Below are 26682 nucleotides of genomic sequence, written 5' to 3'. Positions count from 1 at the left end.
GAGCCTCAGATATAGGCATAGATGATCAAAAGAAAAAAAATCATTCATTTAATGATAAGTATTTATCCTCAGCCGTTTGGAAAGTGACATTATTTTTACTCATTTTAAAACAACATCGAATCAGACATAAATTTTCATGTAGGATTGCCATTGGGAAGCACTACAGTAAAGGAGAAGTGTTACTGCTCAGCAAAACTAAATGTTTGGAACAAAGAATGCAAGGTAATAAGCACTTAACATGCTCCATGATTGGGCAATGTATACCTATGTAACATAACAGATTTTAAAGTCCTTTGACAAGTCCTACAATGCAACATTTCTGAGAGAAATTCATTTGGACAAATACATTTGTCTCCAAAACAGAATATGATTTAAGATCCCAAATTAAAATCAGTAATATCTTCACCTCCAATCAGCAAGTCAGTTTCCACTGACTTAAAACACTGAACGATGTGAGGAATAGGCAAAGAATGAAGTAACTGCATAAGATACGTGCTGCAGCAGACTCAGTCACTTTTCTTGAGGTTTCATTGCTTTTGTTCACAGGAACAAAAGAAACATTTTGTGATTTGCAAACTATGGTGGGGTTCATCCATCCTTGGACGTTTCTGCAACAGTACGATAGTGGTGATTCATTTCTTCCCTTTGAGAAATGAAGTATGGTGCCAACACCACATAGTAGGCCTTTCTAATCTAATTTTAGATCTTCTGCATGAAATTTGTCACTGTAAAAGGTTTTAGGACCAATATGAATCTCTTGGTCAATTAAGTTCACTCCTAACTCACAAAGCAGTATTACATAAATGCAGTAAAATAATTTCAAACTTAAAAAAAAGAAGAAAAAAAAAGACTGCTCCCACAACACTTTTCAATAATCCTGCTATTTTGGTGTATTAGAAGAGCATTTCCAAAATAAACAGAACCACAGAATATTCTAGGTTGGAAGGGATGAACATGGATCATCTAGTCCAACTCCTGCCTATAAAAAGGACCACACCAAATCCAAGATGTGCATCTGAGAGCACTGATCAACACACTTTGAACTCCAGCAGCTCAGGGCCACAACCATTCCCCATTGCTTCATTCCATTCCTACCCACTTTGCAACAACAGAATAAAAACCACTTTCTACTCCTTTGTAATTTGCACCTCAGAAGTACACCCTCAGCCTCCCTTTCCAACAAAGCCAAGCATGGTTATTCATCTTTTTAGAGAAAGATATTAAAAGGCCACCTCTGCATCCCAAAGACTTAAAACATGCTAGAATATTTATCAACTGGTATAGATGAATTTATACAAAGAGATGTAATTCACTGATAAAGGATCAGTAAAATTATTAAATTACAGAGTACATTTTTGTAAAAACTGCTTTATTTAAGCAGTATAAAAAGCAATAGTTAATGAAAATGTAAAGAATATGAACCGTGCAGCAAGTAAACACAATTTATAGCAAAACAATTACCTATTATAAATGATTGCACTCAGATGTAGATGAATCAAACTTTAATAATTACGGCATTTGACAACCATCAAGTGTTACTGTGATTTTTATATTCTTTACATTCAAATACAGTCATTTAGACATACATTTCTGGTAAGACTCTGCTAGGCAAAGACAAAACAATGTCATACAGCATACACTGCAACGTGGAGAGATACAGAAAGAAATATTGTAATAAACAGGATGTACTCTGTCATTAGTGGAATAAACCTTACTGAAATAATGTTTGAAACTCAGATTTCCAGGGCACAAGGATTGTTTTAATCACAGTCTGCAGTTAAATATGGTTAAATTCCTGAAGTGGAGGAGTTTTGAAAACTGATTCACAGAATTCTTTGCCAGCACAATGCTGGTGGCTACGCAAAGCTTTGAGCACGCTTTTTAGCTTATAGCTAACATAACAAGAGACACTGGGTCACATGTAGAAGAATCAAAATAAGGTTTACCTGCTTGCTGGAAGGGTGCTGACACGTGTAAAGAAAACAGAAGGCTCTACTTCTACGTGAAGACCCAGTGAAAGGTTCCGGTAATATCCTTCAACATGCCCTGGTCCACCGGAGTATTTGAAATTCAGAATGGCTTCCAGTGTCTGGAGAAACACAAGTAAATTACTTATTATTAATTAGTACATATCATAACCGTGCATTTCAAAAGTATAAAAAGTACAATGTCTCCATACTGTAAGTATATAGTCATCTCTTTTAACCAGCAGACTACAGCAAAATTGACCAGATAAGAGTATATGAATCTTGTCTTACCTTGATGCTCATGTTAGAGAACATGACTAGTTAGCAAATATTAAAAATAATTATCATTATCATTACTCTTATGGACTCACTACTGAACGTTTACTTTTTTGTTGGAAATGTTGGTCTTTGTGTCTTTTCACTTAATTAACAGCCTGCAAGAAGCTTCCCAGCATAAGTCTCCATGTCATCTTCAGTGTTCAAGCTCACAACAACCCTTTGGTTCACCTGGAGTGACTATACATCACCTTCTTTTATTATAATGCTGAAGTATAATTTGCTTGAAGCAAGGCAAGAATGTGGGGAGAGTCATTGGATTCTTCCCCTGCTCTTATTCTACTGACTAGGCACCACTGCCAAACTCGGAGCAAGGATACACAAGAAGACACAATCCTGGAATGGACATGAATTACCCGGTTAAGATGAACTCTATGTCTACGGTTACAGCAGTTTCTAAAAAACATTTAGGAATAATGCCTTTTTATTCACTCATTAGCTTTTAGTTTATTCTATAAAGAACTGGAACGCTTTCCCTCAAAAAACAAACATATAAAAAAAAGAAAAAAAGAAAAACCCACCATCTCCAAGGCAACACCTCATTCTCGAAAAAACATATATATTTTTCATAAGCTCTAAGGAACAATTTAGGAATTTAATGGCTTAGAAAAAATTATACTGCTTTGTTTCTAAATGTTGTTGGAAGAACAGAAACACTGACAATCCATTCCTTAAAATACCCACAATGCAGCAATTCGAAGCATATCAAAGGCACCAAACCAACAGTTTAGTGGCATTTGCACACTTCAACATCTTGCACATTTCCTGAGTGCTTTTAAGCAATGTGAAGTAACTCTACTAATTAATTTACTTTCATTAAGATTCATAAGAGTCACCTCAGAATACAAACAAAAGTATCCACTGGCTACTTTGGACAAAGCCATCTACTCTGTTTTTCTCAATACCTAATTTGTAGCTAATGAACTCAAGTTTAATTTATGTCAGGAGAGCTAACTGATAATAAATAAACAAAAAATTAAAAAGCACAAACCTCATCAAAACACACTTCATTATAATTAACCACCTGGACTTCCTAATAAAATTAGAGCTAGACTCCACAAGTACAGGTATCTGTTGTACAGGGGTGTGTTGCAATGTAAGACTCCATTTCAATTTTCATTACATTTTCTCTGAAATCTCCAAGTATGTAAGCTTCACATTAGTGCTGTAATACTCAAAGGATCTTGCATTGCAAAGCTACTGAGGTGTTGTTCCATTCTTCATCATACGATTCTGGCACCAAGACTACTTGATTAGGCCCAATCCCATATAATTACAAGTAAACATACAGTAAATGTTTGAAAGGTCATGAAGCATTGTCACTGGCCATGCAAAAGGCTTCCTAACATATGACACTACATGAAAAAGCTCAAAAAAGCTTATACAATATTACCATTGATAAGTGTGAGACTGCAAAGGCCTCGTCACAATCTTGGTCTCCCCTGTAGAGAAGAATCTGTCAAATAAGCTTGCTGATGGCCTTAAGTATGTCTCACATCCCATATGAGAGAACAGCCGAAGACTTAATGGTCTTCAATTAATTTTGATGGCAGAAGAGAATCCCTTCCCATTTCAAATATAAAACCTAGCTGGTGGCAAACAGATTTTGAATGCAAGAACTTCAGAGCCCTGAACCCTGCACTCCCTGGCTGTGATGGCGGAGCAGGGTTCCTATGAACAAACATACATACGAAGATACAACTCCAGACAGATTACATACTGGAAGCATATATGTATGCGTGGGCACGACATATATGTATGATGGGCACGACTGAGGAAAACATTTTTTCCACTGTCTTAAGGCAATCAGAAAAAGTTCCATTGTTCAGAATTCATATAATATGAGCAAGATGTAGAACAAAAAAATTCAAGTCTCCTTTAAAACCCTCTACGCACGCACACACACACCTTGGGAAGGACTCCATATCCAATATCTGAGATTGATTTTCTATCTCCGCAACAGAACAAAAATCCTACACTTTCATAAGCTTAGAAAGCTCCAATTTAAAACAATTTACTGTTCTCTCCCACAGCACCTCCAGAGAAGAACAAGCCAAATGCTACAATCCCAGACTTAAATATCCTTGTATGCTTACTCCAGAGGCCTTGCAGAACCTACACAGACCACAGATTGTGCCAGGGCACACTACTGACTCAGTTTAATTTGCCATCAAACAGAGCCCCCAGATCCCTTTTTCCAGGGCTGCTCTCCAACCTCTCATCCCCTTGTGTGTACATACAGCCAGGCTTGCCCCCTCCCACATACAGGTTCATATATTTGTTGGTGATTGCCCAACACTCCAGTTTGTCAAGATCTTTCTTTACGGCCTCTCTACCCTAGAAGGAGTCAACAGCTCCTCCCAATGTAGTGTGATCCACAAAGTTATATAGCATACCTTCAAGTCCTGTCCCAGTGTTTTACATAACTACATTAAAAAGTCATACTTTCAGACAATAGCTCACATACACTACGTTTTCTAAATTCCCTCAGAAGAGCAAAAATGACGCAACGTAGATCTTAACATTTAATAGAAGACGAAATGCCAGTACTTAGCTACAGGCAGTTTGCTCCTGAGACTCTGCAGATCCTGCCTGCAATAATTGTGAAGAAATATCAGAAAGCAACACCGTAGACTCCCCGTTAAGATTTTTAAAAGGCAGCATGAGGAGACTAAAAATATTTAAACTCAGAATGAAATGTTCTTTCCATTTTAGTTTCTGAACTGATTATAGGAAACATCTCATACTAATGAGCATAATTTCTCTTGGGATTAGGGCTTGACATTTGAAAAGTAACATATTCTAGGTGTGCAATCTTCAAATATACCTTCTTTTTTAAATCAAATTACATGCCCAACAGTAAACATGTTTCCATCACAAATCCCATCACGCTCCTGGTTTCCTGCTTCTCATCCAAATTTGCACGTGCATTAGTAGGACCAGCTCCAGGAGAGTATGCCTATACTGCTGAAAACAAGGAAGATGGGATCCAAACACATCAAACTCCTACTCCTTGACCAGCTACTCAATCCAAAGACTCATGTCCAGGGTTAGGCCTGGTTTGATGAAAAAATTCAGTCCTGGAAGCCCAAAGTAAGATCACAACCAGGAAGTATATACTTCTATCCAAGTACTGATTTGGTTAGTGAAAGTAACTGAAATTAACACTTTGGGTTTTAATTTGCAACAGTCTAACAAAAGACAAATACTTGTCTTCAATAAAAGATGTCTGAATATTGTATTTGAACATATCTGTTTTTTAGAATGCCTCCACTGTTTCACACGGTAAGCTGACAAAGGGTAAGGAAGGTATAAAAGTCAGGCTTAACAGCAGTGTTGGAAGAAATAACAGGTGATCTTGCATACTTTTTCCATGCAGAAATCTATGCTACTCCTTCAACCATTCAGCTCTCCCTTTCTTTGAAATACTTGTATTGAAAGAAAATTTGGGAGAAGTGGAGTGTGTGGAAAGCACTAATTCTTCACCTCATAAACCTTATTTCAAGCTAAGTATTATTCCAAAGCCAAAAATAATTTAGTCCTTCTTAACGTCTTTAGGAAACAAGGCCAGCAACATGAGGCTATCTGAAGGGTCAAGGACACAAACCGAAGAACATTAGTAGAACATATTAGCAAACATACGTACCTGCAGAACACACTAATATCATCTTTTATAAAAACTACATTCTATCACAAATTGAATTGCCAAATTGAAATAACCAGTGCAATGACTGCACAGTGATGTCGTGCAGCTTTGCAGAAATAATTCAATCTGTTGCTTGCTACTCACTGGAGAATATTTGTCTAAAGCTTACAGCTAACATGGCTGATTTTTTGATACAGAAAATCTCCTTTCTTTTTTTAGCTAAAAACAAATAAATCCTTCATCTTTATGGAGAAATTAGAGAGTCAAGAAAGGATAGGAACTACTTGTCAATTTTTCCGAATGTAAAAAACCATGAAGCAAGCCTGAATCTACAGGAATACTTAAATGATCAAGTTAGAATTCCTAATGTTCCCCAGAAAGGGAAAGGTGGCTCTCCCAGCAGAGGCTGTTCCTTAAAGCACTGAAGAGTATAATTGCTAGCCAGATCTCCAGTACATTATAAAAAGAATCTGCATATGTAATCATCTTGTACTGCATATGCAATTATCCTGTAGGACCGAACAGCAGGAAGGATTATCCATTGCATATTCCATGCATTCCATTACACATATGCAGGGCAATTAGAAAAGCTATGGTAAAATTCTTAATAACTGGTAAGCAATGAAATTTTGCCACTGTAGTAAATCAGATCTTTGTATGTACAAATGCAAACTACACTCAGATTGCTATTACTGTTATATTACTACATAAGTCTGAAGCAAAATAAGTATAATTTTCTTTCACATGTGTTAATCAGGCAAATTTAGACAACTAACTCATGTTCATGCTCTAGCATAGTGTTACTCAAATACGTTTACTGCATGCACGTTGACTTTCAGCAGCAATTCCTGCAGTATAGCGATGTTCATCGAGCTCATCCATCTATATCTATGTCTAGTTAAGCTTGTGAACAATGAAACTGCTGCATCCCTTTGTAGAAACAGCACAATGGCAAGTAGCTGAAGCTAAATATAGATCCTGCTGGCATATGCCGGGAATTAAAATAGTACATTTTTCCCCTCCCCAGTCCTAAACCTGTAAGCTTCTGCAAGGAGTCTCTAGTGAATACACACAGGAGCTCAATAAATCCCCCATTAAGCTTACAAGGCATATTCTGAATCTGTGCTAGCTAAAAATAGCCATGTTTATAATGAGAATGGAGATGTGAGCAGAATAATGTTAAGTTTCAAGGCAGCCACACTACAGTCATTCTGCATTAACTAGCAGGGTGAATCAAAGGTCATTCTAACACACAGATATGTAGAATGACAAATCAAACACAATATTTAATCATCTTCTATTGATGAGCATTCATCTCACATTTAACTGCGCACGTTCTAATTGTTTGTTCCTGCTATACATTCACGAGTTATTTTCTGTGCCTTTCTCAGCTGTAACACCAGTTTTTACTTCAAAAGATCAGAGAGAGAAAGATAAGAGTTTATAGCATTATTTCTAGAGTTTAGTTCCCCTCTGGGAACATTCAGGAAATATATACTTTTTCTTGTAATAGACAGATAAATCTGTTCTTTCTAATTATAGGCAAATTGCACCCAGTCCTCCAGGGCAGTAATACTGCAGCCAAACACTCAAGTGACTAATGCATGTTTATAAGTGCCTCAAAGGTTTTACCTCTGTCAACCTATATGCAAGACGGACTGGCTACAGCTATCTCACCACAGATAAGAACCTAGAAATAACTTAAATCCGAGTAATTTTCATGTGGAACATTCCCATCAGGAGTTCTGTGCCTACTGATGCTAAACTGCAGAAGCTCTCAGAAAAGCATATGCTAGGAAACCAAGTACTCCTGCCTGCTGCTCTTGAAGGCCTTAGAGGAGTGGAGAGGCAAGTCATCACAGACTCTCTGCAGAAAGACTGTGTCTCTCCAGCACCAAATCCTGCCCTGTTCCTGAAGTAGGAAGGTACAAAGGAGAGCACGTGCAGGCATGTATGCTGATCATCAACTTCTCCACACGTATACCACCTTTGAAAGGCAAATGTTTTCTACATGAAGACCAACAACTCAGCCTGATTCTCACAGGAATGTCTACGTAACATGTCAGTTTCTGTAAATAAGCTACAGTACACCACCGAACACATCTCCTCACAGAAGCCTGGTCATTACATCCTGCAGCAAGGATGAGCCCCGGAATGAGCATCAGCAAAGGAACAAAAACAGCTGGCTCCATAGTTAAGAACAACACATTTGAGCAACGTTGCTACTCACCCACAACAGGTTCCCTCTCACTTTACTGAGAGCAAGCACACTGCATTTTTAATTGCCATCCATTGCACTTTGCCAATGCAGGCCCAGAAACCAAGTATTAACCTTCAGTGTGCATTTTCAGCTATGCAAACGAGAATTTTAAGAGGTTTGAGAGTTTGCCAGTGGGTTTCCTACTCCAGCAATGGGGCCAATACAACAACAAGCCCGAATTGGTTGCAACAATCTGAAGCCTCTGGGAAACACCATGAAGTCACTCAGTTTAAATTTTTTCAAGAACACATCTGTTCTTCCACGCCTCCTCAACACCAGTCCGTCTCTCCTCTGATCCTTCTACTTTTACCACGTCTTTTGTGAGAAAAGATTAGAATGCAAAAGGAGTGGGGTACATTCCAAAGACATTTTTTGTTCTGCTCTCCATTCCTTTAGGTTATTCCTTACTGTCTGCCTTTTTCCGCCACTATTACAAATTAAGCTCACGTTTTCAGCCTCACACTTCCATGTTCTCTTTCCTGAATGGTAATGACTAATTCAGAGCCCATCGCTGTGTATTTGGAATTAAGACTTGCATTTGCTCCATGTTAATTGCTTTACTATGTCCACATGGATCAATACACATCTTCAAATTTTAACAATCCATCCCTATCACAGAATAATTCTGTCAACTTTACAAGTTGGTTTTCATATACACTACCTTTGATAACATACAATGGACTCCTGAACATCCTAATACCTAGATTCTTTATGACTATGTTAAATGACAAAAAATGAACTCTAGAAATATGCTGGAGACTACATTTAAGCAGGTAAATGGACCATTTATCCTACCCTTAACAAGCTCCTGACTTGTGAGAGGACCTTTACTTTTATCTCACAGAATATTTATTTCTCTCAAAGAGCCTTTTATGAGACTTAATGAATCAACGTAGGCAGTATCAACAATTTTCCCTTTGTTTATGGCCTTCAAAATTCTGACAGATCTGCTAACAAAGACTGCTTCTCACAACCTTTCATATAAAATGTTCTAACAATACTTCAAAATATGTATCTTAATATTATTGAATCTGCTGCTACATTTGTGTTCACATTACACAAACTAATAATAACATACCAAGGTGCATGAAAAATGAAGATGAGGTGACTGACAGTAACTAACATGCCTTTACATCAACAGCCAAGTCATGCCTGACAAACTTGGTGGCCTTCTATGATGGAGTTACAGCCTCAGTGGATAAAGGAATAGCAATTGATGTCCTCTACTTGGAATTGTGGACAGCATCTGACATTGTCCCGCATGACATCCTGGTAGCCAAATTGAGGAAAAATGGATTTGGTGGATGGACCACTCACTGGAAAAGGAATTGGCTGGATGGGTGCACTCAAAGAGAAGCAGTCAACAGCTCAATGTCCAAATGGAGACTGGTGATGAGTGGCATTCCTCAGGGATCAGTGACGAGACCAGTGTTAGTTAATATCTCCATAGGCAACATGAATTGAGTGCTCCCTCAACAAGTTTGCAGACAATACCAAGCTGGCTGGTGCAGCTGACATGCTAGAAGGACCTGATGCCATCCAGAGGGACCTGAACAGGCTTGAGAGGTGGGCCGATGCAAACCTCATGACATTCAACAAGGTCAAATGCAAGGTCCTGCATCTAGGTTGGGGCAATCCCAACCACAGATAAGGCTGGGCAGATAATGGCTTGAGAGCAGTCCTGGCGAGAAGGATTTGGGGATGTTGGCTGATGAAAGAGTCAGTATAAGCTAGCAACGTGTGCTTGCAGTGTAGAAGGCCAACTGTGTCCTGGGTTGCATCAAGAGAAGCGTAACCAGCATGTCAAGGGAGGCGATTCTGCCCCACTACTCTGCTCTAGTGAGACCCCACTGGGAGTACTGCATCCAGTTCTGGAGCCCCTAACACAAGAAGGACATGAAGCACTTGAAGCAGGTCAGGAGGAGGGTCACAAAGATACTCAGTGGACTGGAGCACCTACCCTACAATAACAGGGTGAAAGAATTGAGGCCTTTAAGCCTGGAGAAGAGTAGGGTTCAAGGAGAACTTCTGGCTGCTTTCCAGTAATTGAAGGGGGCCTACAGGAAAGCTGGGGAGGAACTTCTTATAAGACCAGGTAGCAGCATGACAAGGAGAAATGGCTGTAAACTGGAAGAGTATATAGACTAGATATTAGGAAAAATTCTTTACTGAGGGTAGTGAGACACTAGAACGTCTTTAAAAGAATTCTTCTGCATGTTTGTGCTAAACAATTGTCAAATTTTTCAGGAAATCCTGTGATATGGAAGGATGTGCCTAATTAAGTGACTGTCCAAAAGTAGGAGCAAGTAAAAAAATAGGTTTTAAAACTGGAATGCTTGAACAACTTAATGAACAGATCTGTTTATTCAGCATAGTTCATTATCATAAAAATATGGAAGACCAGTACTTCAGATTTTTCAGCTGCTATTTCCATTGGAAGTAGAGGCTCTAGTAATAAAATCATTTTCAAAATCAGTAAACTTACTGAGCTAAATTTACCACTGATTTAATAAGTTTTATCTGAAATGAGTATTGCAAATTCATACTCAAGTATGATGGTAAAAACTAACAAAATGAAAAGATAATGAGACTTGTTTCTAGGCATTAAGGCTTCAGAAATCAAATGTGCCACAGTTCAGCTAGGAACTGGGTCCCAGACTTGGCAGAACAGCAACACTTCCTATTCTAATACCTCTGTTTCTTTCACTGAAAGCTGATATGCCAAGCAACCAAGCATCCACTCACATTATTAAAACATATGGTCTTCTTAACAAAGGCAGTATATGTGATTTCCTCACATATTTTCTCTTAATACAGGGAATTGGGATTTAGCTCGTTGGTAAACACAAGAAGATAATTGTAGATATGAATCAGAAGTGGAGATAGCACTAAAATTCATTTCCTCTCTTCATTGATCCCACTCTGCAGTAATTCATCCAGGTAAAAATGGTTTGGGCTGACAAGTTCCTGCATCATTTCCTGCTCCAAGTCTTACCTGCACTCCTGTAGGCTGAGCATAAACTTCAAATTATGTTACAACAACAAAAGCACACAGGTTCTACAAAGGGAGATGTTTTAAAGCAGATGAAAAGCATCACAAATAGTCTCTCAGAAATACAGAAGTCACTGGCAGTTTGAATGCTGTATGTCAGACTGGTCTGCTGTATGTGTTTACTGCTGATTCTGAGAATGAGCTCGTAATTCAGCTGATGCTTGAACCACTCTGCCACTACTGACATGTGAGTATTCTTCATGTTCTTCACACAGATCAATTACGCTCAAAATAAGAATTAAAGAAAGTAGATGTCCTATGAAAATATCGTTAAAAAAAAGAAAGGCTTCAATACAAATAGAGGATTTTCATTTTTCATCCCATCAATAAAATACTTTCACAAAACTCATTTGGAGGTTCAGTAGCTCGCTGTTATCAAGAGAATTAATCAGCCAATTCAGGACTCTTTCATGAAGGAACCATGACAAATCTAATTCTAGAACCTATGCTGTAAAACCATCTAAAGCTGTTATACACTAATAAATCAGGGCTCCACTCCAGAAAGAACAGAAAATCTCCTTTCTGTGTGAAAAGCCTCTGGTTCCTTCCTTTTTTTTTTTTTCCTTTGATAGACTCAAAGAAACGCATATCCCCACTTTCCAACATTTACTCACAAATATATAAAATTTCAGCAGAAAACTTTGTCATCTGAGCACTTCTCTCTCTAGGGAACCCCAGTGGTCAACTGCATGGAAGAAATTCTTAAATTTAAAAGTTTCCCTGAATAAATACATGCACAAATAAATATGTCTCTATGCACACATTACTTAGACTACAAATATACGATTAGAATGCATATATATTTAAGCAACTGGTGCATGATGTTTAAATCGCTGCTTCAATTCCATTAGGGATGCTAACTTGATTTCTAATCTAAGTGGTTAGCACGTATTTAAAAGGATTACAACTGCTTATTTAAAAAACAAAACAGAAACAAAAACAAACAAACAAACAAAAAAACCACTAAAAATCAACACACTGAGTCAGTTCACTCAGAGAACTTCATAAATATGCAGCAGGAAACTCCCCAGCAGTGACTCATAACTTCTGAGGTTTAGAACAGACAAATAATCATGAATTTTCCAACTGTTAGTCATACTTGATGAAATCTAAAGCCAAAACCATCCTGCTTCTGTGAATTCTACTCGACCATCCATTAAATTCTACAGAAATAAGAGGATTATGGGAAAAAAAACAACAAAAATCAGATAACTGGGAAATGAGTGCTAATTCTTAACAATTTATATGGAAAGACTGCTTCATATAAACATACACTGCAAAATAATTATTTCCCTTACAAGTGATGTGCATACAGATTTTACATTCAGTTTGTTTAAAAATGGATGACTGGTCTGGAAAAAATAATTTTACCACTTTTTTTCTGGAGAAATGAAAAACGAAACACGGTTTGAGAACAGGCCAGACTGGATGGGGCTTTGAGCAACCTGGTCTAGATCGAGGTGTCCCTGCCTATAGCAGAGGGGTTGGAACTAGATAATCATAAAAGTCCCTTCCAACCCAAACCATGCTACAGTTCTACCTATGTGCTACTACTGAAAGGTGTTGTCAAGACCTGTTTAGTTCCTAGATAGAAAATGTGCTGACTTCTTCTAGCTGGCTACCTCTCTTTACAGAGGTATGATCCTTGGAATAAGTGTCCCATGATTCTCCTGTACTGAGGACTCCACAAATGGGTGCCGTGCTGCAGGTGTGGTCTCATCAGCACAGAGCAGAGAGGCAACTACAGCCAGTCAGAAGTGCACTTATGCCTCCACTCCCTTTTTTAAGCTAAATGATTAAAATGATTAAAGCAGGTGATATTTTTTGAGCAAATAAGAACTATATTACCTTCCAATTTAGACACTTTTCTTAATTGTCTACTGAAATTTTGCACACAAGAAGTTACATATCCACCTACCGTTATGCAGTGCTTTTTCTAACCAAAGACTGTGAATACCTATAACATTTCAAGTCAATATCTGTTTATCAGTAAGTTTGTATTATTCTCATTTAAGGATGAATTGTCAAGACTGGATTTCAAAGTCAATCAAAATGAAGCACAAGTAGTGGACTATGTATTCTAGCATCTAGATGACAAGTGTCACACCCTGCTTTAAATAAATAAAGAATCAAGATCTTCTTGTCCATCTCTAACATTTTAATTTTATCATGCCAAATGGTAAACAATCTGTTTAGTAATTTATTTTTACCAGGTAACATGAGGGGAAGCTTTTCCTATTGAAATAAAGACATGCAAGAACTCTGTTTAAATATAAAAAGCCTCACAGCTTTGATATGGGAAAAGTGTCAACTATTCCTAAGGTAGAGCCCCTCCTAGCAGGAGGGATAGTCTGTAGCTCTTTGCCTAAGATGACCTACCTGCATTCAATCCTCATCAGAGAAAAATGAAGCTAAAATGGATTTTTCAAAAGGAAATAAACTTTTCTTAAGAAGATGAGAAGTTCAAATTAGTTACTGAAAAATGTGAGTTAAAGATATATATAAAAATTAAAATAATTAGTACTAAAAATGTGTCGCAGTCACTACAACATGCACAAAAATTATTTTCTTTCATTTTCTAATGGTTCCCCTTGATGACTTTCTAGTCCTCAGACTAGAAATCCTGCTCAGGATCATGAAGATAATTCAGAGATTTGAGCATCTGTCATACAGAGAGGATGAAGCAAACACTGAGAGAGCTGGGACTATTCAGCCTAAAAAAGAGAAGGCTTGGGGGATCTCATCCATGCATATAAATACCCAATGGGATGGAGCCAGTCACTTCTCAGAGGGATCCAATGAAAGGACAAGAGGCAGTGTGCACAAATGCAATACAGAAAAATTCCATTTAAACATTAGAAGGAGATTTATTGCTGTGAGAATAACCAAATGCTGTAACAGGTTGCCCTGTCTCCATTCTTGAACAGACTCAAAACCAGACTGGGTATGGCCCTGAGCAACCTGCTCTAGCCAATCCTACTTTCACCAGGAGGGCTGAACTAGTGGATCTCCAGAGATTCTTTCCAACAGCAATGACCACGTGACACTAAACTGAAAGACGTATTCCATCCATTACTAGCCATTTAAGTCCTTAGTACCAGACTGAAGACAGTCTGAAATATAATTGCCCATTCCTCCCCTGAAGAATTGACAGCACAGACACCTCACTTTAAATATCTGTTCTTTTTGGGACCTATTACTTACAAGTGTAGATACAATCTACTCCATCACCTTAGACAGCTGATGATCTGATTCTAGCTATTCCAATAAGTCACTCTGGCTGCTGAGGTCTTGGCTTCCTGGTGGCAGAATTCTCATGTTCTCAGCCACTCCTTCTTCCCATTTCTCTCAGTTGCAAAAAATTTTCTTTCTTCTTCTTACAGCCTTCTGTCCTGCCTGCCCAGATAGACAAAACTCTCCATCTCCAGAAGGTTCAGGACAACTCAACATGCTGCAGCCAGGACACAGCAAGCAGGGACTTTATGACTCTCTTCTCTCCTATCAGCCATACCCTTGTAAAGCAATACAACTTACAGGGACACTTGCTTGAATTAGTTTGCTGGGTATTGAAATACAGGCAAATGACTATGCATTTTTAAGCACTATAATTGGAATTAGCTACCATCTCAACACTTTATGCTAAGAAAAGAAAAAATGCCATGGAAAAAAGTCAGCACCATTCTAAATACATCTTCAATTAATAAAAATAAACCAGCCATGTCCTTGGGCATTAAAATACAGAATTTGAGCTTGATTTTTTTTTTTTATGGACTTCACATCTATCATAAAGCTTTCCTTCCTCGCTCCTTTCCAGTTAGTTTGATCAGAACAGCCATTCAACTTGGAGAACTTGCAAGATTTTGTCACCATACAGCGGTCTGCAGATAAGGTTTGAGTCATCTGTTTCACTGACTGTGTCAATATTTTGAGAGAAAAGTGACAAAAGGATTCTTTGTTTCTTCATTTTGTTCTCTTCTAGTTCCAATTCTTTCTAATCAAACTCATATTCTTTACATCTATGGATGAAATGATGGAAAACATTGAAGGATAAGAGAAGAAAGTGTTCAGGTACATTGTAAAGCTAGACGGTGCTTTTGTGGTTCTCCTTTTAATATTTCAGATCTCATGGATGGAAAATATGAGAAGGAAAAATGCTAAGTATCTTAGAAATTTAAATGAAACTGAAGTTTCTTTTGACATACAAGAAATCCATCCTCTCCATTTACAGGATTGCCACTTGTCTTGCATTTTGTCATAGGAGACTCCCAGTTTTGATAGACTTGTCATGTGCCCTGTCAAACAAGCTTGCAAGATACTGTAAAATTTGTAGAAGGAAATATCTTTCTATTGTGGTGTTGGTATGACAGCTTTATGAATGACGTCAATGAAGAATGCTGCTCTGCACAGCAAATATATGGTGAGTTATCACATGCCACTGACACTTTATCAATATTACTCAGATGCTTCAGGCCTTGCTCTCCCTGTCTGCCATGTCATACAGTCTTAATTCTTTTACTCACTCATATGCTACTTTAAAAGACAAAGAAAAGCCAGTACAACACACAACTTAAACTTGGTAACTGGAGAAAGTAATTAGCATTCTACTCATTTCCCACATAATGGAGACCAGTCTGTAACTAAATGATTTAGAAGTGGCTATGTGCTTTCAATGGTTCACTCAAAATGCAATGTTACATGCTCCCCCAAATTTTGAAGTGCTTTTTTGAAACGTTTAAAGCAAGAATCAATGCATAAAAATACAAACGAAAAATAAAATCTGATTTGCACCAAAGGTCAGAATTCAAAGCATTTCAAAAAGCGACTAATTAGTGCAACACTGCAACACATAGATACTCTCTATTTCAGATCCAGTGCATCAGAAGAGCCAGCTCATGGCTGTCTCTCAGTATTTGCTGAGAGGCATCTTCAGAAATATTTAATACAGCATGTTTTTAATGCTTATTTACTACTCTTTCAGCTAAACAGGACCATTAGACAACACAGACAGTGCTTTTCCTAAGCAAACACCTGCTCACCTAAATTTACTGAGATTTGCTGAATTGAGCTAAACACAAAGAATCTTATAACCAAGATACAATTTTATTAATTGTACACTCTGCAGAGAAAAGTTATGACTTTATACCAGTAAGAGTAGCCACATACAGTAACTAAAACAGGATGCCTACAGAACTGAACAAGCACACAAAGTACTTCCCAGCCTACTCTCCCTGTCACAAACAGCATGAGATTCCTTGAAACAAAGATGTTTTTTTTGTATTTTGTAACCCCAATGAACCTTTCTCCTCTGATCTTATTCAGTGCTTCTCCGAATCCAGAAGAACTTTCACTGTCTCTCTCATTCAAGTGTTTCTCCCCATCTTCAAAGAACTCCAATATGTGAAGCATATGGACTGTGATGCACTGAGATGAGAAGAAAAATAAAAAGCCTTGTCCCAGTATATCAGATATATTCACATGTCCACTAATTTCATGTTAGAGATTCTACTCAGGCAGTCAATAGAGACAGGCTTAGCAGTACACAGTGTCTCAGAACTGGAGCTCTCAGATATTGGCATCTGCCATATATCAATCCTCAAGCACAAAGAAGGTTTAAAGACAGTGACCAACTACAGTTGACAACCATCACAACCCTTCACTTCAGAGGGGCTCCTGTTGACAATAATATTAACTTTGCTATTTTCTATCATGTTATATTTTCAAAAAGGAAAATAATAATAGGATCTGAGAAAGATCCTAACAAAAATGTTTCTAGGACACTTTAAAAGACTGCATTTTGCTTTTGATGCATTCCTTTGCCTTCCTGTTTAGACATTCTCATTTTCTCTCAAACCCTTCTCAAGTCCTTCTCAGTAGGCAAAAGGCTCTTCTAACAGAATTTTTTTTTCTGTGCTTCCAAGAGGATGCTCTCAAATAGTTACGTGGCAATATTTAACTTTCAGCTGCTGTTTCATTGCTTTTCAACAACTTTTTTCTTCTTTTTTTTTAATATTTTCTTCAAGTAGCTTTAAGGTACTGTACACTACTTCATCAACTGCTGCTGAGGTACAAAAGCATACCAAGGTCACTACTACTAGGCAGCACTACAACTTAACATCGTGAACCAGGTCTGACATACTCCCAAGTAAAACGTCAATACTGACTTTCTCTTGTTGCCTTCTTAATCAGCAGCTCCACAAAACCAATGGGTCTGCAAATTCAGTCTGTGTCATGACCCAGTGTAGCATTGCTCCAATTTACATGAGAACCACTGAATTTTTCTCTTACTGCTGTAACCAAGACCCTCAGCCTCTCTATTTTCCCCTAACATTTTGCTATCATTATTGTGCTGGTCAGTCCGTAGTATTCATTCACTACAACTTCTTTCTACTTAGGGTAGAAAATTCAAGCTTTGAATTTGATGTTATTCACTGCAGCTACTGACAAAGAAATTCCATCCTACTTGGCAGTAAATTTGATACATTGATCCAATTTGCTTAAAACATTCCCTAATTCACAGTGCTTTAGTACTATCAAAAAAAAAAACCAAAATCAACTGCACGTTCACTAAGATGTTCACCACTGTAATTCATAGGAAATGCAGAGAAATTTTAAATTATATCAACAAAATATGCACAGTGATGCTCTGCAGCTTACAGTTATGCTAAAGAGAACGATCAGGTGCAGGATGGTAGTAGACTTCAAAGCTCAAGTGTCTGCAACACAGGTTAAAAGACTTCGTAATACCACAACACAGTGACCGTTCCTCACTTCTGGAACACCTGCACAGCATTCATCTGCAAGCCTGCAACTGTGTGATAGGTCACAAATGGCAGCATTAACTTAAAATATTTTAACTTGTTACTAATGGAATCCAGTAATATACCTACATTTTTATGACCTATTGTATCAGTCAAAACATAAAAGATTCGACAGTCAATTATGCATGCCAAGTTCCAGGTCGCTGATTTACCTATAGAATAGGTAGAATTTTTTCTTCTACTTCACTTGAGCTCAGAAGTTGGAGTCAAATGTTTTAACATACAGAAAAGCTACTCAGAAAACTCCAGCTTGCTGCTGCTGCGGACAAACAGCACCACATGGAGGAGAGCACCAGAAACAAGAGAAAAGATTTTCTGTGTTATTCACAAATCTCGTAATCAAAAGGCTCTTCCGTGTAAAAATCTCAATCACCAACACAGGACCAGCAAGCGACCTTCCTGTAAATTTCCCTAATATTTCAATAGCAAATCATTAAGTTCACAGACACACAAAGTAAAATAATGTTCTGTTGTTAAAACGACATTTGAATGATGCTGATAGAAAGTGTTATACAGTAACATTTTCATGTTTTAATTACAGCTTCATTTAGCAGAGCTCTCTGATGTTTCTCACCCACAAAGGATCCACGTTTTCAGCAGTCCAGTCTGACACTCTGAGGAACATTACCAGACAGACAAGAAAACAGCCAACAGTAAGGGGGAAAGGAAAATCTTATTGTGATGTTGAAGTTATCTCCTGAGTGATGGTCGGTGGATTTTTTTCATATTTCTTTCTCTGTTTTCTGGATGTACTGTGTATCCACACCCAGGCTGGCACAGAACTGCAGAGCATCTGTGGGCAGTAGCCGTGGCTACCCCATGCTGGACCCAGCTCCAACTGCCCCACCACAGGGCACAGCTCAGTCTAGCAGCACCTCAATGAAAAGAGATTTCAACACAGGCTGAGGAGGAGGCCTCAAGCATAGCAGCAGAATGACAACAGGCCCAGGGAGAAGGAGGGCAGGAAGGGCCCCAGGCCTGCAAGAGGGATCTCCCCTGCAGACACTGTGCTTTTTCTTACAATGATCACAGAAAAAACTGTATTCAGAGAGGCAACAGCACACTAATCTGACCTTCCATCTCCCCGAATTTAATCATATTTATGAATTAAGTTAAATCAATGTCACAATTCTTACTATTCTCAACGATTTCTTCAATAATAAAATGTGATCATAGAATCACAGAATGATTTGGGTTGGAGCCCAAAACCCCCAGCCATGGGCAGAGCTGCCAGTCACTACATCAGGCTGCCCAGGATACTCCATGGTACCACAGAATTGCCTGATTTGGAAGGGACCCTTAAAGGTCATGTAGCCCAATTCCCTCGCAGTGAACAGTGACACCTACAGTTCAACCACGTTGCTCAGAGCAACACCCAGCCTGATCCTGAATGTCTCCAAGGATAGGGCATACTCCTCCACTCTGGGCATCCCATTCCAGTACATCACCACCCCTAATAAAAAAAAATTCCTTATATCTAATCTAAATCTTCCCTGTTTTAGTTTGAAATAACTTCCCTTTGTCCTCTAACAATGGACCCCGCTAAAAAGTCTGCCCTCTCCTTTCTTATAGCCCCATTTAGATATTGAAAGGCTGCTGAATTGGTTTAGGCTCTTCCCTAATGTCTTGCCATACGGCCCTCTTTTTCTGTCCGTTTCAGATAATTTTTCACCTCTCCTAACCCATGTGTCACCATGGAGAACTGCTGACTCAGTGCAAGCAGCTTGTCTAAAACATCATCAAATCCTGGTTGAATATATGTGGTGAACAATAATAAACGTGCCACGTAAAAAACTGCTCACCCCTGTGAGCTCCAAAATTTAAAGCAACTGTTCACTCCTGCTACTAAAGGAAGCTTTAGATATTGCAAGTAGCAGGTATCTGTGGGAAGCAGAAAATGAAAGTAGAAAGGAGGCAAAAAGAAAGATTTCAGAACTGCATTTGAGATGTGGGAAAAAAAATCAGAATATAGTTTGAAAGTATAACACAATTAAAAGTACTGAAACCTTTCATCCTTCAAAGGTAGCATGCTTCCTTTTATAGATGGGACACTGATTTTATATCCTAAAATTTTGCATTTTCATGCAGTGCTTGAATACATTGCTGAAAGCATTATCTTCCTGATGAGATATAAAACTGAAACTCTGGCCTTCACTCTTAAAATCTGGTACTTCTCACAAACTGAAAAACGTTAACTTTCACGTTCTGGACAGATCTCATTTAGATAATTACATTCCAACTAACCACTACAGTAATTTGAAATGGCAAGGAGTCACTAACACAAACTACGTCACACCTTGGTGCTCAGACCAAAATATAAGGAAATAAAAGGTCACTGAGATAAACAACAATAGATTGGTAAACAATTTTAAATGTCAGCAAAGCATTTCTGTGTAAGATATAAAATGTAATGGACAACTAAGAAAAGAATTGTTTAAGATGATGATGAAAAGTACATGAGATATCTACTAGCAGTTATATGCCAGCTGTGGACAACATTAATTAACCCACAAAACCTGACGTTTACTTTAGACAGATTTATTTACTAACAGTAGCTATTTTCTATATTGTATTTGAAAAAGAAGTACAGGAAGGACACGAGGGAAATATAAAACAATTTCCTTAGTAAATTTGTTTCCTTGAGATTACTTTCAAATCACAGCCTGCACTGCCACTAGTGACATAAAGTATCTTACAAAAATGCCCTATCAATTCACCTGCAAAATACATGTAACCCACTGAATCAGTGCTAACAGGGACTTGACACCTAACTGTGCTGTCATTCAAACTGCAGTCTTTTTTTTTTCTAAAGAAGCTTATAAAGTCCTCCCTAAGAAGTTTATGCACTTCTCTCAGGGTGTATTAATACACTTGGAAGTAATAAGATGGTATCAAGCTTACCTTTTGCAAAAAATTAAAAGCAAATGTAATACTGCAAAAAGATGGCATCCTTTAGTAGGGAAGAGATCCTCACTCTGTTACGTGACTACAACCTACTCTTGATGCACCTCAAATTTACATTCTCGCTCTTCCATTTGATATTACATACACAAAGCCATCCTGGCAAAGGCTTCACTAAAACTGCTTTACCTTTGCTCGGAAGCTCTCTCTACATCAGAAGCAAAATTTATCTTTTTTTCCTGTGACAACTTACCTATGTTTTCCATAAGTAACACCTTATCCTGAGAAACATTTCAATAATATAAGTAAATACCAAGACATTTTATTCCTGGCATACAAATTTGGCTTCTAAAAGAATGAGTTAAAGAGAAAAGCTATAAATAAAATTTGACTGTATATGTTTAGCTGCCTCTTAACACTTCTAACAAGTTATTTAAACATTTGCAGCGTGATGGTGAAAATGACTGCTCTGCAAGGTGGTATCTCCTATTACAAGTATTTTACATTCTTATTATAACTGATTTAAAAATAATTCTAACGTTTTATTTGCAGTAAGTGCAACTCAATCATCTGAGACTCATAACAAGTACCTATGAACTACACAGAAAAAAAGAATTTTATACTGCTTTGTTCAAGTCCTGAAAGGAATTTTTTCATTCTGTTAGGAAAGTCACAAGAACAAGATGATTTTGTTTGAGATGCTCACTTTGATAACAGAAGTACAGCTCAAAATCAGATACAGAATCAGACAACTTTGTCAAACAGTTTTGTGTTTATCACTGAGCTTAGAAATACAGGAGAGAATTCAAGAACACCTTTCCCTTCTGCACATGTACACTTTCATAAGGTATTTCTGCCCCATTTCCTGAGAGTAGCCTTTCAGTATCTAAAGGGGAGCCACAAGAAAGAACAAGACTGATTCTTTAGTAGGATCTATGATGACAGAACGAGGGGAAATGGTTTCAAACTAAAATAGGGGAGATTTTGGTTGGATATAAGGAAGAAGTGAGGCAAGGCACAGGTTGCCCAGAAATGTGGTGGATGACCCATCCCTGAAGACATTCAAGGTTAGGCTGGATGGCACTCTGAGCATCCTGATGTAGCTGTGCACATCCCTTTCAACACAGGGCAGTTGGACTAGATGGCCATTAAAGGTCCCTTCCAACTCTATGGCCTCTATGATCCTATTTTCTCTTGCTATCATACATGAACAATGATGACTTCACCACTCATTTTCAAAGCGGTTTGGTTAGCTTTTTCACTGACAGTCCTGCACTTTACATCTGGTACCACTTCACATACTTGACCTTTCACATCTACAAAAACCTGAAAACTTGGAGTAAACAGTCACAAACCTATTTAGGTCTGCTTAATTTTGACATATCGCGTCATACTGCAGAAGTCACAGCCTAAAACAACATTGTACAGGACAAACTCTGGGAGTACTCCACAGTCTTGCACTGGAAGCAGTGTGCAGTGTCAAAAAGAAAAAACATCTGATACCACTGTAAACTCACATGAAGGAGGTTTAAAACAGGTTGCAATCAAAGCTTGCACTTATGTACAACACTAAAAAAAACCAAAACACCAGAATAATTCATCTGACTAATCCAATCCAACGCTCTGTATACTCTGTGTGCCTCCAGAGACGTTTCTGCAGTCAAGCTATGTTACAGATGTAGCTGTTTTACGCATAAGCTCTAACTCTTTTGCATCGAAGTGGAAGAGCTGGGACAACTCCAGAGGGCTTAAAAAAAAAAAAAAAAAAAAAGCTAGGTGGGATGGAGAGGTTGGGCTGCTCCTGATGATAACCCAGAGATCACAAACATAACCAAGTGATTATAAACGGTGTTATCTCTGCTCAAAAGAAAAAAAAAGAAGAAGGCTCAATGAATTTTTTTCAAGTATTACAACCATCTCCCATTATCTAGAGAGAGATGCTGTATTGTCAGGTACAGCAAAGTCAATGTGCATCTTAAAAGGTTAGAGATGTAATACAATACTGAGACAAAACCAGGATCTGCAAACTTTTCCTTAGGCTTTTGTTAAGCACGTTGATAGCCAACAGGCACTACTTCCAAAAACTGTACTCACTGTTGTGTGATTTTCTAACAGCATAACTCCCAATTATTCCCCTAAAATAGCCACTGCCACGGCTGTCAACAGGACATCAAAATTGGAAGAAAAATGAACAGCCACAGAGAGGGAGTTTCTTCAAAATACAGGGCCTGGAGACAGCCACCACCACATCAAAGACAACAGCAGCATGAGCTACCATACTAAAACAAATGGACAAAGAAAAAGTAACAGTGACAATAAAAGAACTAAATGGAAACTTCTGTGAAAAGCCATATGCAGATGCAGATGACACAAAGCTGGGAGGATGTGTCAAACTGCCTGAGGGTAGGGAGGCCCTTCAGAGGGATTTGGATAGGCTGAACAGCTGGGCTGAGCAAAATGGGATGAGGTTCAATAAGACCAAGTGCCGGGTCCTGCACTTTGGCCACAATAACCCCATGCAATGCTATAGGCTTGGGGCAGAATGGCTTGAAGAATGTACAGAGGAAAAGGACCTGGGGGTGTTGGTTGATGCTCGGCTCAACATGAGCCGGCAGTGTGCCCAGGTGGCTAAGAAGGCCAACAGCATCCTGGCCTGTATTAGAAATAGTGTAGCCAGCAGGAGCAGGGAGGTGATCATCCCCCTGTACTCAGCTCTGGTACGGCCGCACCTCGAGTACTGTGTTCAGTTTTGGGCCCCTCACTACAAGAAGGACATTGAGGCCCTGGAGCGTGTTCAGAGAAGGGCAACAAAACTGGTGAGGGGCCTGGAGCACAAGTCTTATGAGGAGCGGCTGAGGGAGCTGGGATTGTTTAGTCTGGAGAAGAGGAGGCTCAGAGGAGACCTTATTGCACTCTACCACTTCCTGAAGGGGGGTTGTGGTGAGGAGGGGGTAGGCCTCTTCTCCCTGATAAGTAATGACAGGACGAGAGGGAATGGCCACAAGTTGCGCCAGGGAAGATTTAGATTAGACCTCAGGAAGCATTTCTTTTCTGAAAGAGTGGTCAGGCACTGGAATGGCCTGCCTAGGGAGGTGGTTGAGGCACCATCCCTAGCGCTGTTCAAGAAGCGTTTAGATGAGGTGCTAAAGGACTTAATTTAGTAGTTGGGTAGAGATAGTGATAGGAGGATGGTTGGACTAGATGATCTTATAGGTCCTTTCCAACCTTATGAACTTATGAACTTATATTCTGAAAGCCCAAACAAAAAGGCTTTTTGCAGAAGATCAACCAAACGTGCCATCCTAAGTCAACAGAATTTGAGAGGTATGATTTGCAAGCACAGAGAACACAAAGCATATATCGTCTACACACTCTGCTTAGTCTAAAAAAGACTTAAGCCTTGAGCACTTTGTGGTGCTTGGCAGCTAACGCTGAGAATGTGCATTTACATGTTTTTATTCAAAGCCTGCTTTATCAAAATCTTATTTTTCTTATAGTATAGACAGAATCTCATGATAGCTTCAGTTTGTTCCTTGTGTAAGTAATTTTAAAAACATCTATGGTAATAACTATGTGTCTCATTGTTTCAGCAATCAGAAGAAAAAACTAATTAGCAATGTCCATTATGACCACAACAGTATAGCTGAGTCTGCTAAACCTAACGAAACACATTCTTGGAAACCACAAAGCTATTATAATCTTACATCTCAATATCAAACAAAGTTTACATGGTTATTAAGGTGCACACAATGCAAACATGTAGCTATACAGGAAGAAGCCCTGTTGTTCTAGGTTACCTTGTGTAATTACGTACAGGAACACCAGGAACAGAGAAGCAACTCAAACAGCAACTAAAGTATGGGCTGGCAACTTCAAACAACTCTAGAAACTTCACAGGACAAAAAGTGCCTTCATATAATCCCAGACTAAATTAAGAATGCTTAACACCACATAAATGGATTAGCACTTACACTAACTCATATAAACAGCCTCAAAGTTCTGCAGATACACTAATTTCATCATTTATATTTGGAGAAGTTTGATACCACTAAAAAAAATTACATAAATTCTTTCTTTCCCACAAGCAATTAGGCAAAAGGCAAAGCCAGCACAAAAAGCAAGAGATTTTCCTTCATTCATTACCAAATGCATTGTGAGGTTTCAAGCTCAGGCGTGTGTTATCCTATGTTCTATCTCCATCCTGAAAAAAAATCCTCTTTCAGAACCTTTGCAAATTAAAAAAACACTTACAAAGGCACTTTTTGATAACATGGGTCCACAGAGAAAACAAACATAAAATGTCTTCTAAAATATTTATAACTGTAATAGTAATTATGAAAGAATGTTTTCATTTGGAGTGAGTTCTTTAATATATTCCATCAAATGAAACAGCTTAATAAGATAACTGCTCAGGCAAACTGAACAACCAGCTCTGCACACATCACGCCTATTTCAAATTTCAAAAAAAAAAATCAGTCATTTTTGCATTCGAGTGTCTCCATCAATTTGCCAATTTTTATCAAAACCAATTGAACCAGTGCTCGGTGTGCGTTCAATCCTTCACACATAGCGAAAATCAATTTTACAAATATATATACCATGCACAAATAAAACAGACCTTGCACATTCACATATTCTCAGCGTACGTAATGCTTTTAAAACAGCCTTGCTCAAAGTACTGGTAATTAAAAAGAAGCACATATGCAACCAACAGACTCGTACTAGCCCCCTGCATCTGTGCAAGGAACCACTGTATGTAAAAATTTAACAATCAGCATTTGATTTAAACAGTATCTTGCACCTTCGGAAAAAATAAATAGAAAGAAAAAAATAAATGGGTTTTAAAACAGAAAGATAAAATTAGGAAATGCTACTTCTTCAGAAGAGTGGTCAGGTGCTGGAACAGGCTGCAAAGGGATGTGGTGGAGTCACCAACACTGGAGGTGTTCAAGGAACATTTAGACATGTTGAGGAATGTGGTTCAGTGAGAACTATTGGTGGTAGGTGGTCAGTTGGACCTGATGGTCTTGAAGGTCTTTTCCAACACTGATGGTTCTATGATTCTATGTTTTGCTTTGTTTTTTTTTTTTTTTTAAGTATCAATCAGTTTAAGAGGAATTTACTTCTCAGTTCTCTTGATTTGTAGCCCTTGTGACACAAGACACTTTGGTGTAGTCTACAAAAGTTTCAGTAACTCTTCTGAGAACACTGCCATTCTCAAATTTTTGAGCCTCCATTTTGATTGCAGCAAACTTGATTGGAGTACTAAAATGGTTGAAGAGTAAAGTACCATTAAATATCACAATCTAATCTCACGATTTACCATAAATGTACTAATAAATCCTAACCAGTGCTCAATCTGAGTTTGTCTGAGTATTATCACAATTACAAGAATTGCAAATATTCTAAGATGTCTGCCATTGCTATAATCCCTTTGACATCACTTCCTCAACTAGTTCATTACAGCTGACAGAAAAAGCAAAGCAGCATACGATTTGACGATATGATTCAACTTAAAATTGAAGTCATTCTGACATGAACAACTTGCCATATCAACCATCCATTTACAGAATGCCAGAAGCTAAGTTAAGGCTTTTCAGTCCCCATTGAAGTAGTCTAAACCTGCTCCTTACATGGGCCACAGTTTTTATTTACAGTGTTGTTTCTTAAAATTCAGTTCTGTTTTCCATCTGAAATGTCTT

General features: G+C 38.3%; 1 protein-coding gene across 1 annotated transcript in view; it reads right to left on the bottom strand.

The window, feature by feature from the left end:
• TRAPPC9 (trafficking protein particle complex subunit 9) overlaps positions 1 to 26682 on the bottom strand; it is a 453429-nt gene that overhangs the window by 306834 nt on the left and 119913 nt on the right. The window contains exon 18 of the mRNA XM_065753627.1: positions 1947 to 2089. Within this exon, the coding sequence (XP_065609699.1) occupies positions 1947 to 2089 (143 nt within the window). The remainder of the gene's footprint in view (positions 1 to 1946; positions 2090 to 26682) is intronic.

The sequence above is a fragment of the Cyrtonyx montezumae genome, unplaced genomic scaffold, assembly GCF_038088225.1.
Source record: "Cyrtonyx montezumae isolate F1298 unplaced genomic scaffold, pur_monq_1.0 scaffold_8, whole genome shotgun sequence".
In the NCBI taxonomy this organism is placed as follows: domain Eukaryota; kingdom Metazoa; phylum Chordata; class Aves; order Galliformes; family Odontophoridae; genus Cyrtonyx; species Cyrtonyx montezumae.
The sequence above is the reverse complement of the archived record's forward strand: the minus strand, read 5'-3'. Positions and strand labels throughout refer to the sequence as shown.